Here is a 15,110-nt window from a genome sequence, read left to right as displayed (position 1 = left end):
GTTAAGTCTGCAAAAGCCGCTTGTGGTATGAACCTAGGTACTAAAACATATTTCAAAATATAGGCTATTAATTTTTCACTGTGGGATGAAAAATGACAAGAGATATACATGTATATGATTAAACATTCCCTATCATTCTTACAAAACTGCAATCATCTAACATTCTTACACAATTGTATTCTTGCACATTTGTCACCTAATATTCTCACACAGTTGCAGTCATGTAATATACTTACACAATTGCAGTCATCTAACTCTTCAGGGGGAATAAAAAACAGTTTTTGGGGGGATAAAAAAATAAACATTCAAACTACACAACGTTTATTTATGCCTTGACGGCATACCTGCGGGGTGGGAAATTCCATCGCCTCTTGGACATCTTGGGCGTGAGGCGCTTCATCTGCCGCTCTGTCAGGTTGCGTCGGATAGCACGGGTCTTCTTGGGCCGCAGATCCAGGGGCTTGAACTTCTTCTTCTGTGGGTGGAATATTCTGAGTTAATACTACATTATCTTCACCCAATGGAATGGGGCCATTCCTACAACAATGATGGTCATCAGCATCTGGTTGATTCTTCCTTACACACACACACACACAATTACAACGCTCCAACTGGCACTGTCAGGTTACATCAGATTGCTCAATTCTTTGGATGCAGATAAAGGGGCCTGAAATTCTTTCCCTAGTACAAAACTGACAAGTTAAGACTGTAATTTGGTTGTTCTAACCTGCCAAAGATCCCCAACCCCTTTGACATCAGCTGGTGGCCAAGTACAATCAGATTCTACACTTGATGGTTAGTAACCAAGGAAACTTCATAGCTATGGATAATAAAATTTTATACAAGCATAACTTAGCATTCAGGTGGTGTAGCCCAACTGCCAGAGGGGGGGGGTCCAAAAATAGGAAAGCAGCTGGGGTTGATGATGTGTATGGAGAGATGATTAAGCATAGTGGAGAGAGCAGAATGAAATGCTTGTTGGAGATACAGTAATCCCCCCCAAGACCCGACGTAACAAAGCCAAAGACGTGTCCAGAACTTGGGAAAATGCCTCCTGGAAAGGTACTTATGGACCCTAACCCGGCCTAGCTATGAAAGCCACCTAAATAACTCCCTACCAGACATGCACAGCACTGACCCTATTCACACAAATAAGGGACAGAAAGCATGAAATAAATGAAAGGGAACCTGAGAATGAGGAATTAGTTTTCGTTTTTTAAGGCTCCAACATGTTTGCATGTGTCAGCCTTGGTCACCTAATGGCAGCTCTCCACGTAGGACGATCTATTGCAGCCTCCCTGTTCAGTCCCTTAACCCTGAGGTCACACTTAATGACCTCGTCCCACGTCTTTCTCGGTCTACCCCTCACAACCCCACCCCAACATTAATCCTCCTCAAGTAATGTGGGGTCTGTGGGACCTCACGCTGTTTTTCTTAGTGTTGTTTCATATATTACTATAAGGTCTTGGGATCTGATTTTCCCTCTACCTTCCTAACTAGTAGACTAGTTTAGTGAGGTGATGGGGTCAGTTCGAGATCTGGCTCTATTTTCGCGATAAAGGGCCTTGGGGTCCAGTGGACCCCACATTATATGTGATTTTTTTCCCCATATACATCTTCCATACCAAGTGTTTTTTTGATGACTTGTGCTTTTCTTACTTCTTACAGAAACATTGGCCATTACTGTACAGCATGAAATGATAGAAAACTGGTGGAACATATCAGTTTTGGTATGGCAGCCACTAATTTCACTCGGTATAAAATTTGTCGATGTTTTTCATTTTAATTTTCCATACAACATTTTGTTTCGTTTCGTTTATAAAGGCTCCAACATGCTTGCATGCGTCGGCCTTGGTCACCTAATGGCGGCTCTCCACCTGCACGATCCATTGCAGCCTCCCTGTTCAGTCCCTTAACCCTAAGGTCACACTTAATGACCTCGTCCCATGTTTTTCTCGGTCTACCTCTCATAACCCCACCCCCAATATTAACACTTCTCACCCAATTATCATTCCCCATCCTCTCCACATGTCCAAACCACCTCAATCTACCTCTCCTCATCACAACACCAATGCACTCCAGTCCCATCCTACTTCTCAACTCTTCCATAGTAAACCCAGCCCCCCCAGGCCTTGCACACAGGTATGCACTGCACATCCACCTAATCATTTTCATTTCTGTACATCTCAGTCTGTAAATATCCTCGTCCTTTACTGCCCAGGTCTCACTACCATACAGCATTACACTCCTAACACATGCTGCATACAAAGACCCCTTAGCACGTAGGGAGAGTCCTCTCAATGTCAGGAGAGGCAACAGCTCCCTGAGCTTCTTCCAACCACTTCTCACCCTAGCAACAGAGCTAGATCAAGTGCCACCTCCAGCACACAATATTTCTTCCAATTAACAAAACTCTTCCACACACTCAAGAGACTCACCAGCAAGTTCAATTCTTTCACGCCTGACAATCTACACCTGCTCTCCCTGAAACGCCACACACATAAAATTACCATTATCTTGCAGTCTACCTCTGATACCACTACATCTCTTGTCCACCCATGTACCACAAACACTGCACAAGATGATATTATTTCCCACACCCTCGTGGCAAACTGCACATGGCCACTCTCCCTAATCTTTGACAGTACCGTCACCAACCATAACCATCATCATTTTTGTTTTATCTGCATTAACCCTTAAGTCCTTGTGCCTCATACCATTTCTGCACTTCCTAAATCTTTCCTCTGCCTCCCTTTCGTTCTCTGCAATCAACACCAAATCATCAGCATAAATCTCCCACGGGAGTCCGTTTCTGAAGTCATGTGAGAGGGATTCAAGTAATATGTAAAAAACATGGGACTCAAAACTGACCCCTGATGCACACCAACGTTCACAGAAAATTCATCACTCAAATCTCCATTCACTCTCACCTGGGTGCGAGCATCCACATACATGGCCATAACCACCCTAACCAGCCACTCCTCCAAGCCAAGCTTTCTCATTGCCCACTTCACCACCTCTCTAGGGACTCTTGTCAAAAGCCTTTTCCAAATCAACAAAAAAAAAAAATACAGATCCATTTTCTTCCCAATATATTTTTCCCGAAGCTGTCAAACAATGAATATGGCATCAGTGGTCCCCCTGCCTGGCATAAAACCAAAATGCAACTCATCAATATTCACTCTTTCTCTAATCATACCTTCTAGAACTCTCTCCTTTACCTTCATTATCTGATCTCAAAGCTTTATACCTCTATAATTTCCTCTTTCCAGGTCATCACCCTTCCCTTTATACACATTTACAATTACACTCTTCAACCAATCATCTGGGACAACACACTCATATATAATCATATTTATCAGGTCAGTGACTAACCTCACCCCTATATCTCATGAGGCCTTCAACATTTCGGCAGTCAACCCAGACACACCTGCTGCCTTCCCCACCTGCATCCTGCCTATTGCCTCACTCACAGTAGCAGTATCAATCAAGGGCCAAACACTGGATCTGCTGGCTCCAAACCTTCCCTGTCCCAGTCAAACTCCTCATTCAACAACCGGCTATAATGCTCTCTCCATGCATCTTTAATATCCTCACTGTTCACCACTACCCTTCCTTCATCATTCTTCACGCACTGCTCACCTATAATATCCCGATTATCCCTCTTCATCTGATTTGCCACCTTAAATATCATGTTATTCCTTTCCCCATGATTTAGGTTATCAAGTAAAAGTCTCTGTGACTCAAACTTCGCCCTGTATACCCCTCTTCTAGCCCTATGCTTAGCAGCCAAGTATTCCTCCTTGTTACCACCCTTCTTCTATTCCCGGAAAAGCCTTCTTTTCTCCTTTACCTGTTAACTGCTCATGGTGGATTTTTGGAGGTGTCTGTGGTGCTCAGACATAGGGGTAAAAATGAAATTTCCCAAAGGCCAAATTTTGTCTTAGGAACTGAGAGAATACATGCCAAAGTATATAGTAATGAAATATTAGCTCAATATATACCTGGCTAAAGCCGTGGAAGAATATCAAAGTGTCTGAAACCACATTGGAATGTATAGTTTTCGTTTTCATTTTTGAAGACTCCAACATGCTTGTATGTGTTTGCCTTGGACACCATGGCGCTATATTTGACCGGCACCCGTGCAGCAGGACTGTATTGAGCGGTCGCACTCAGAACAGCCCAGGCTGTATAGAGCAGTTGACGGGTTAACTGCAGCATCTACACCCTCATCCCACCACCAAGTTACTTTATGTCTTGGTGGGCCGCTTGTCCAACTGCATATTACATCAGTAATTCTTAAGAGGTTGCTCTTGAGGGCTCTGTACTGTTCATTAACACCTCTGTCAATGGCTCCCTGCTCAGCCACCACTCTCCCCATCTCGCTATAGAAGGCATCCCTTACTACTTGGTTTCTCAGCTTCCATATTTTCCTCCTAGGTACATAAGTCCTCTTTTTCATCACTCGCTCTTTAAGCACTGTAGCACAAATCAATAGTTTGTGCTGTTGCACACACTCCTCACTTCCTATACCTTTAACATCCCTCACTAACCACCTATCAGCCCTCCTAACCAGAAAATAATCTATCTGACTGCTATTTCCCCCAGACTCGTATGTAATTAACCTACTCTCTCTTTTCCTAAAATGTGTGTTGCACACAATCATGTTCGTTGCCTCCCCAAACTCCAGTATCCTTTCCCCTCCTTATACTATACGCACATCCCCGATGTTCTCCCTCATAACCTTGAGCTGCTTCACCTCCCCCCTCTCCAAGCTGTAAAATCTAGCTAGGGAAAATGGTCACGAACCCCCCCAATAAAAATATGATAAATAGTAAAAATTATCCTCCCATCCTCTCCCCTTCCCTCCCCTCCCCTCCCCTCCCCTTTGAGCTATCAAATCGAGCTAGATTTCATTTCGTTTTTTAAGGCTCCAACATGCTTGCAAGCGTCGGCATAAAATAAAATATTTTTCAAGTGGGTTTCGAATAAACGCAGCTAAAATAATTGTGGTGTGCACATCTGTATGCAAAGACACGAATAAGTTACACATAATGATCCAGAAACATGCGTCATAAAGCATAAAAAATACGCACAATATTCAAGGCTGGGCAGGTCAAGATACTGCTGTGCTAGGGTATAGAGGTTGGGGTGGGGGAAGGCATGGAGGGGATGTATTGGGATGGAGGGATGGGAGGAGACCACCACAAAACACAGAGGAAGGACCCCAGTGGAGTACAGGGACATGGAGGAAGAGTAGGGGGGAAATACCCTCCCCCTAGATGACTGGGTGGGGGACATGCAGGGGATCCACATGGGAGGGGGGGGGAAGCATGAGGAGGGTGTGGGAGGGGTGGTGGTGATGGTAAGAACAGTGGGAGGTAGGGTAGTAACAAGGTAGTGGGGTAGAGGGATGTGGCAAGAGGGAGGTGGTGGGTACACCCCCCACCAACTGGGTAGGGGCCTGGATCCCCCCTCCAGTGTGTCCAACACTTAGTTCTAATTGGTTAGAAGCAATCTACGTCACAGCTGGGGTGGAGCCAGCTGCTGCCAGTTTTTTGTGGGTGTTGCATGATCGGCGTTGCTCGTCCTTTTAAGAAATTGCGCTAAAAGCTCGATCGATGAGCTTAGTACTTTAGGGGTTAATACTGCACACCGCAGTGTTATTTCTCAATAGCAATGGTTTCAATGGTTTTTCACACACAAAATGAAAATGAAAGGCAGATGATCACAGCAAATGTAAAACACTGGGCAACAATCTTGGTTCTGAAATCCGACTGTTGGCATGCATCCTCCACCACGTCTGCAAGAGATTCTCAGGAAGCAGCCATTAAAAAATATGGCTCGAACGAAATCATGACCAATTTTTTTTGTGTGTAATTCCCCTAAAATGTCATCCAACTTGAATTATCGTTTTAGCAATTTATCACATACCCGGTAACGGTGTATAGCGAGATAAAAACTATGTGACTGCTTTAAAAAACTTTGTAGTGCTCACAAACATAACATTAGAATTTACCTCCTAACAGTGTATATTCAGATGATTTAACAGCAGACTTTAACTGATCCCAAATTATATCTTAAAACTAGCAAGCATACAGGTATCCGCAAATAACCAAAACTTACAAAACCGAAACCACACACACACACACACACACACACACACACACAAAATATGGATGACTGCAACTGGACAGGGTCATTCAATATTTGTACATTCCCTCATGAAGGTTCCATGGACTACCACAGCACCCATACGGAGGAATGGGCACAAGAAGCATCAACTGCCCTGCCCTCAGAGTGAAGGTAAAGGCAGGACACTCCAAGCACATTGATCTGCCATGTCAGTAACGCAGGCATGGCACAACAAACCAAACCTGCTGACTTAGACATGGTGCACCTAATGTAACAACAACTGATCTATTACATATTTACAATAAGCATTACATTTACCAAACATAAGACAACTGCATTCAGACCTGCCCCTTCAGTAACATAGGCAATGCATAATAAATTTAACCTGCTACTTTTTATGTGGCATATACGTAAGTCAGAGAGCACCATTTCCTTCTGCAATTTACTTAGCTTAATGAAACCTATGTCAGAAATACATTGCACCAATATTACAACAAAAGCAATAAGATAAATACGACACAGCAAATTACATAAATCACGATGTAAGAAGTGATATAAAGCATCCTGTGTCACCTACAATATAGTACAACTCAATCTTGCACAACTATCAATCCTTTCGATACAAAAATTATCTCTAAAGTTAGGTTAAATCATCAGTACCCACCAAGAGGCATAAAAAGAAATCATCCAACCACTTACAATAAATCCTACTGCTTAAATCATATTATTGATAAAGGCTCCAACATGCTTGCATGCATCGGCCTTGTTCACCGGTAGCTCTCCTCATTACTCCATCTCTGGCAGCCTCCCTATTCTGTTCCACATCCCTGGGGTCACTCTTATTACCTTGTCCCTCGTCATTTTCGGTCTACCTCCCACTACCTTACCCCTAACACTCACACCTCTCACTTACTGTACCCAACTGTCATCCTCCATCCTCTCAACATGCCCAAACCATCTCAATCTACCTCTCCACATCACAATACCAATACACTCCAGTCTCATCCTACCCCTCAACCCTTCCATTGTAAACCTAACCACACTCGGGCCTCTCACTCTGGGACACACTGCACATCCACCTACTGATTGTAATTTCTGTACATGAGCCTGAAAATATCCTCTTCCTTTACTGCCCAGGTCTCACTACCATACAGCATTACACTCCTAACACATCCTGCATACAAAGTTCCCTTAGTACAGAGGGAGAGCCCTCCCATTGTCGGGCGAGGCAACCAATGCCGTTTCCTACAATATGCAAATTACGAGGTTGCATAGGGCCCCCAAGCTGCCATTAGTGGCTTTTTTTTATAAATTAAAATGTGAGTTAACTCTATATTCATGAAATAAATTCTGTAGGGGTTATGGTAGACCCGCCAACTACTGTAAGTGCCATAAAGCGAGTAATGTAAGTTATGTTTTCGTTTTTGAAGGCTCCAACATGCTTGCATGCGTCGGCCTTGGTCAACTAATGGCGGCTCTCCACGCTGCGCAATCTATTGCAGCCTCCCTGTCCAGTCCCTTAACCCTGAGGTCACACTTAATGACCTCGTCCCACGTCTTTTTCGGTCTACCCCTCACAACCCCACCCCCAATATTAACACTTCTTGCCTTCTGCACCCAATTATCATCCCCCATTCTCTCCACATGCCCAAACCATCTCAATCTACCTCTCCTCATCACAACACCAATACACTCCAGTCCCATCCTACCTCTCATCTCTTCCATTGTAAACCTAACCCCCCCCCCCAGGCATTGCATGCTGGGACGCACTGCACATCCACCTAATCATTGTCATTTCTGTATGTCTGAGCCTGTGACTATCCTCCTCCTCTACTGCCCAGGTCTCACTACCATACAGCATCACACCCCTAGCACATGCTGCATACAAAGACCCCTTAGCACGTAAGGAAAGTCCTCTTAACGTCAGGAGAGGCAACAGCACCCTGAACTTCTTCCAACCACTTCTCATCCTAGCAACAGAGCTAGCTCCAGCACCACCTCCAGCACACAACGTCTCCCAAATAACAAAACTCTTCCACACACTCAAGAGACTCACCAGCAAGTTCAATCCTTTCACACCTGACAATCTCCACCTGCTCTCCCTGACACACCGCACACATGAAATCAGCATTATCTTGCAGTCTACCTCTAATACCACTACATCTCTTATGCACCCACTTATCACAGACAATGCACACTATGGAATTACTACCCACGCCCTTATGGCAAATTGCACATGGACACCCTCCCTCTTCTTTGACAGTACTGCCACCAGCTCCAGATACCATACTTTTGTTTTATCTGCATTTACTCTTCGACACTTGTGCCCCATACCAGCTCTCCAGTTCTAAAGTCTTTCCTCCATCACCCTTTCATTCTCTGCAACCAACACCAAATCATCAGTATACATATCCCATGGGAGCCCATTTCTGTAGTCACGTGAGACGGCTTCAAGTACCATGATAAACAACATAGGACTCAAAACTGACCCCTGGTGCACACCACCATCACTGGAAACTAAACACTCTAATCTCCATCCACCCTGACCTGGATGTGAGCACCCACATACATAGCCATAACCACCCTAACCAGCCACTCCTCAATCCCAAGCTTCCTCATTGCCCACTTCACCACCTCTCTAGGGACTTTGTCAAAGACCTTCTCCAAATTAACAAAAACAAAGAACAGTTCCCTTTTCTTTCCTCTATATTTTTCCTGAAGCTGTCAAACAATGAATATGGCATCAGTGATCCCTTTGCCTGGCATAAACCCAAACTGCATCTCATCAATATTCACTCTTTCTCCAATTATACCTTCTAGAACTCTCTCCATTACCTTCATTATCTGGGCTAGAAGCTTTATACCTCTATACTTTCCTCTTTCCAGGGCATCACCCTTCCCTTTATACACATTTACAATTACACTCTTCAACCAATCATTTGGGACAACACACTCACATATAATCATATTTATCAGGTCAGTGACTAACCTCAGTCCTATATTTCCTGAAGCCTTGAACATTTCAGCATTCAACTCAGACACACCTGCTGCCTTCCCCACTTGCGTCCTGCCTATTGCCCCACTCACAGTATACTGCTGACACTGCAGTGCATATAAATAATTTTGTGCCAACAGTAGTCAGTATATCCAAATAAAACTCTGAAAACTAAGCATTAACTTCTGCTTTTAGTGTAGTGTTGCCGTGCTGGGTGAACCCACATCCAGTAGGGTACGGAGCTTGCATGAGGCAAGGCATCTTATCTATACTAGACATGATGATGATGATGATGATAATGGTAACAATAATGACAATGATGCTTATCACCTAAAACATCAGTGCTTACCTTATAAAACTTCCTCAGGTTCTCCTTGGTCTTCTGGTTAATTACAATCATGACCCGTGCGATGGACTTTCGAACCACACGGCTGAAACAAACAAACGGGGCATTAGAAAAGGCACGCTGGATGTCATAAGGGTGTTTAGCGTTGGGATTACTGGGTTATCAGCCTTATCGATCGATCCTTCATGGACGAGTAATAGGTTTGAGTTAGTCATCATGCGGCAACAACTCAAAACAGATTAGCTCAAAATAAAAGGGCTGACAAACACACAAATATACATACACAAAAACTATTAATCACACACAAAGCTTATTAATCAAACTTGCCATACAACGTAATCACGCCGCAGCCAAAAATTTGGTTTACAAGATGGGTAACACAATAAACAATCAAAAAACCAAAGTTGCAATAGCATGTACAACAGTGGAGGAATTTGAAAGAAGGCTTGATTAATTCTGGGCAAATCAGGAACAAAAATTCCATTAGAGCACATAATCGTTCACCTCACACAGCCACCACCAACAAACAAAGTTTGTAAAATGAAATGTGACAGAATGACTCAGACATCATGCAGCACCAGTTTAAGAAGTAATTAACGGCCTGACGAGGACTGACAGAACACACACACAAACACAGAGAGTGAGAGAATTCCAACATGCATGACACTAGGCTTTCCATATTAACAAAATGCACAACCAAATGTTAAGTTCCATTATTATTTCTATCTTTGTTTCTCTACTCACATTTTGGACAGCTTAGAGGCGGCTCCACCGGTGACCTTGGCCACACGCAGGCCTGATAGCTCCTGCTTGAGCTCCTCCAGCTGCTTAAGAAGCTCATCTTTCTTCTTGACCCGCAGGTCACTACACTTTACTTTTGCCTGTGGAATAAATGTTGGTTAACACTCAGCGGGGAAAAAAATATAAAATAAAATAAACAAATAAAATAAAAAACTATTTATCTATTGCCAGACGCCTTAAACCCTTATACAGGGTGGCCACAAACAAATCGCCTCCACGTCACCCTGTCCCCCGCCATTTCACTGCCTTGTTCCCAATTCACACCCCTTTCTCTCATATACCTCGCCACTTCATCCCTCCACCTCATCCTCAGCCTGCCCCTCCCTCATATACATTCTCCTCATGAGTCTCTCACTCTCCACATGGCCAAACCGCCTCAGTGTGTTTCTCCTAATGCTTCCTATCCCATCCACATCCACACCACAAAGCTCTCTCACATCCTCATTTGTCAGTCTGTCTCTCCATGTGACTCCACAGGCTCCTCTCAAATAACTAATTTCCACTGCTCTTAATCTTGACTTGTGTCCCTCCAACAACGTCCAAACTTCACTTCCATATGTTAGAGTTGGTATCACAATACTGTCATGTAATCACTTTTTTCATTTCCATGCTCACTTCCGTTTCTTAGCAATGCTTTCAAGGAACCAGTAACCTTTCTTCCTTGTTGTACCCTTTCAAGCACTTCACCCTCCAAACTTCCATCCTTACTCATCACACTACCCAAGTACATAAACGTACTCACATTTTCCATTTCCTCATCATCCAACCTCACTGTACATTCACTGACTTCACCTCTCTCAAAGACCATCACTTTACTCTTCCCTACATTCACCTTTAAATTCCATTTCTTACAAACTTGTCATCAAGAATTAAACTCCTCGAAATAAAACACTCCTTTCTCTTAAGACTGGGATGTGTTTTTGAAAATTAGCACATAAACAGCACTACATCAATCATGGGAGAACAAGTCGTATGAGAAATCTGGCATCCCAGCCATCATACAAGCATATGATTGTATAAAAAAGGGCATACTGTAACTGCTGAATTTTAACCCCTAACAGGCGGGCGACGCTACGTAACATCCGGCCATTTTCAGCCCTAATTTATTGGTGAAACTGGGTGATAAGGCATCCTTGTCACCTGCTGTCTGGCCCTCTACCCTCCCAAGCTTAGAAACAAGTAAAACAGAGTATACTTGTACAAACACTGTATAAGTTGTAGTGTTATAAATGTTCAAGTAAAATAGAATAACCGTAAATACGTTTCATTGCTATAAGTGTTCAAGTAAAACAGAAAACACAAATATAAGATTTTGAAGACAATGAATGGTGTAAAGAATGCATAAATGATAAATATAATGTTCAGTGGTGAAGAGCTCACTAGCCTTGCCCCCAGGTGCGCCTGGTGATACGCTGCCTGCCCGCACTCCCCTCCTCCTCCCACAGCCAGCAGAGACGTATTACCAAGTCTATAACACCCCTTGGCTTCGTTTTTCATCCACTTTCATCGATTTATGCATGTTTAGGTTTATTCCTTGATACACACGGTCATATATTGATAAGTTGCCTGCCCATAAGTGGTTAATGACAAACTAATATTGTGCTATTCATGAAGAAGTGCTATGGAAAAGGATGAAATAATATAACACTGTCGTCTTCTCCATTAAACTAGGGAAAACAAACTGTAAAAGAACATCTGGAACAATTTAAGCAAATAAACATTATGTGAATGTGCATTGGTGGAGGATTAGTGCTCCTCCCTGTAAAACAATTAACTTTAAGCCCTTGGCCACCCCGTTTGGGATACATGGCGTCTGGCAATGAATGAATGAATGAATGAATGTGCATTCCTCTGTGAGGCCACTATGGAGGACCAAAGTGACCACTCGAAGGAACCTGCACAAGAAGCATCAACTGCCCGGCCCTCAGAATGAAGGTAAGGGCAGGACACTCCAAGCACATTGATCTGCCATGTCAGTAACACAAGCATGGCCCAGCATACCAAACCTGCTGACTTAGACATGGCGTACCTTATGTAACAACTATTACACACTGTATTTACAATAAGCATTACATTTACCTAACAAAACCGCATCTTTATCTGCCCCTTCAGTAACACAGGCATGGCACAACAAACCAGACCTGCTGACTTTGATGTGGTGTCTCATGGAATAACTGCTGACTCTTACACATCTACAGTTCAAGTTTGACGTTAGTTTGATTTTAATGACTTGTTTAAATAACGCAGGGGAATAACTGCACCCTACACATCTAAATCTACCGTATTTCAAACCCTTAAATCCCTCGATGTGTTGTTTTCCTTCCTAGCATGACATAAAATATAGGAGTAAGACACTGTACAGCCTTCACTGACACTTTCACTACTACACATTTTTCCAAAGTTATATACCTGTAATCAGCAAAAGCCTGATCTATCAACTGCCTAAATTCATCATCGCTAAATTGTAGAGTTTTGATCCTTGTTATACTGTATGTCAGGGATGAAGTCACGTCAATTTTTCTCATACAACTAGGACAAAAAAAAAGTTACTCAATAGTTTATATCAGCAATATGTCATTTAGTAACCCAACACTGAATATACCTGTATTTTGGCAACGGATGAAATGCCCTCATACTACCGTCCAGTACTCAAGATGTGATCGTGGACAGTTTAGATTGGCCTTCATTGATGCGGGCACAGCTAACCTAACCCTGTTTCCCCCGAAGTACTCTTATATGAATTTTCACTCGGGTATACCAGCTTTTACTCTCCTTTTCACTGCTATACAAGTTTTTGCTCTCGTGTTTTCCACTCCGTTATACACGTTTCCTCTCACTTTCCCTCCATTATAAAACTTTTCGCTTGCTTTCCCCTTTCATGATGAGTTTTCCCTGCCCTACTTCTCACTCCGTTATACAAGTCTTCACCATGCAAGCAGTTCTCCATTAACACACCCCTCTCGTAAAATGAGACCTGCCTGTATGATTATGCCCGAAATGCTTGGAAAGTGAAACAAAAACAACAAAAGTATTTTTCCCTGAAGCAATTGCTAACCACCATGAAAATATGGAAAATACAGTAAAGAAATCCTGGAAAAAAATAATAATAATAATAATAATTGCTTGTGATTTTCTGGTGCTTAAACTGTTCTCAACACTTGCCTCCTTTTCCATTAACAACCTTCTTTATCAAAGCATTTTACACATAAAAGCATTATATTCAGTGATAATTATAGCATTTCAAAAATCATTACCATAAATCCTGCACACAAACCAAGCCTAACAGGTCCTAACCTAACTGCAAAAGCTACACATTAAGAGCCAGTCATTTCCCCCTGGCCCCCAAGAATTCATGCATCAATAACCAGCATTAGCTATTGCAGTTTAGGACAGTCACACCCTTCACTTAGGCTAGTTAGGTTAAAAGTTTAGATTATATTTGGGTAGTTAAGTTTGATTAGTTAACCTAGTTGGGTAAGGTTACTAGTGAAATCAAAATAGCCTTGCCTGTCCCAAAATGTAAGTTTATCCAATAATTAGCCACCATATTATTAGCACCACTTTTAGATCATCAAAAAACTGGAAATCTCGTTGGCAGTCATCAACCATCAGCTGGTACTGGAATTATGCATGCTCAAGCCCTACCACAACGCACAAATTCGCCAATATTCTTAAATTCACGCTGAAAAATGAATGAAAATACAAGAAACTCAATGGCGTATTCAAAACTGCAAATCCAGCACCTGGTGAATATATTACCCTTAAAACGTTGGATTTAAAAACAATCCATTCAAAACCAAGATACTCGGATACTAAATATTACCTTATCAAATACCGAAAAAGCTGAGATACTACACCTGCTGGCATTAATAACACTCTCCATATATGAATAGTTATAGGAAATACTCTCTAATGTGGTGTAACACAAGGCAGCCTCCGTGAACCGTAACTTCAAATTGAAAGAGACGACCTCCATATTTCATCACAAATTCAATGGCAATCAAGCATCAAATCTACCAAGACCGTGCAGATAAATATACTCTAAGATCCCAAAATTGCATAGGCCACCTAAATACCTGCACATAGCTAAAGATACCAGAACCGTGAGACGATGAAAAATATTCCTCACCATGGCGGCGGCCACTTGGAGGGAAGGAAGGATGGTCGCTTGTGCTCCGGGACCTGGGGAGAAACAAATGAGCGTCGGGTTGCACATATGCAGTTTTGTCCCTTCTACGTGCTTCTTATTGTGCTATTTTGTACGATTTACTTTTAAAACTATTTTTTTCTAGTCAGACTATGCATTTACACGGAAAAATCTGACCAGTGTACACAAAATAGGACTGTTTGGTAGGTGCGTGGTGTGGTACTTCATTCTATAATTTTTTAGCGTCTGACTGACCGGTATGTTCATTGTTCTAAATGTATACAACAGAAGCCTATTGTCTTCTTCATGCCTTAAAATAAAGACAGGTTTATTCCCTTCAAGATGTAGACGGGAGACAGAGGGAGAAGGCTAGTATCAAGGCTGAGATGGCAGTCAAAGACTCCTGTTTCTCTTATACCTCTCTCTCTCTGTTTCAGCCTTCTCCTCTCATTTCTCAGAACAATTTCCCTAAAGTTTCATCTCTTGCGAGAGGCAAACGCCATAACAGCACACAGCCTGTCTCACCTTCCCACTCCACCAGCACAGGGGCTCCCGTGAAAGCCTCCAAGATGTAACTTTTCCCAAAGAACTCCTCGCAAGAATGGTCAGCTTGGTCCAGCCTTCTTAATCACTCTTATCACTTTCAGACACCACCCTATGAGTAGGATTATCTTGTGGGAGACGTG

At 42.7% G+C, this 15,110-nt stretch overlaps 1 protein-coding gene across 1 annotated transcript; it reads right to left on the bottom strand.

The window, feature by feature from the left end:
* Positions 1–304: 304 nt before the first annotated feature.
* RpL35 (Ribosomal protein L35) lies at positions 305–14,457 on the bottom strand. The gene is made up of 4 exons (XM_080269313.1): positions 14,407–14,457; positions 10,221–10,357; positions 9,480–9,561; positions 305–475 (listed from the first exon to the last, which is right to left on the bottom strand). Exons 1-4 carry the CDS (start codon positions 14,407–14,409, stop codon positions 326–328), a joined length of 372 nt encoding a protein of 123 aa, XP_080125439.1. The 5' UTR covers positions 14,410–14,457; the 3' UTR covers positions 305–325.
* Positions 14,458–15,110: the final 653 nt, after the last annotated feature.

This window comes from Coenobita brevimanus, chromosome 33 (assembly GCF_032717465.1).
Source record: "Coenobita brevimanus isolate Jiangsu-jjx chromosome 33, ASM3271746v2, whole genome shotgun sequence".
Taxonomy (NCBI): domain Eukaryota; kingdom Metazoa; phylum Arthropoda; class Malacostraca; order Decapoda; family Coenobitidae; genus Coenobita; species Coenobita brevimanus.
This window is presented reverse-complemented; position numbering and strand designations above follow the sequence as displayed.

Bases quoted from the DNA above. Each gene is read 5' to 3' on its own strand.
- RpL35 (XM_080269313.1), bottom strand. The intron at 9,562-10,220 runs GTGAGTAGAGAA...TGTTTGTTTCAG, and splicing joins GCCTCTAAGCTGTCCAAAAT to CCGTGTGGTTCGAAAGTCCA. The intron at 476-9,479 runs GTAAGCACTGAT...TTCCACCCACAG, and splicing joins ACCTGAGGAAGTTTTATAAG to AAGAAGAAGTTCAAGCCCCT.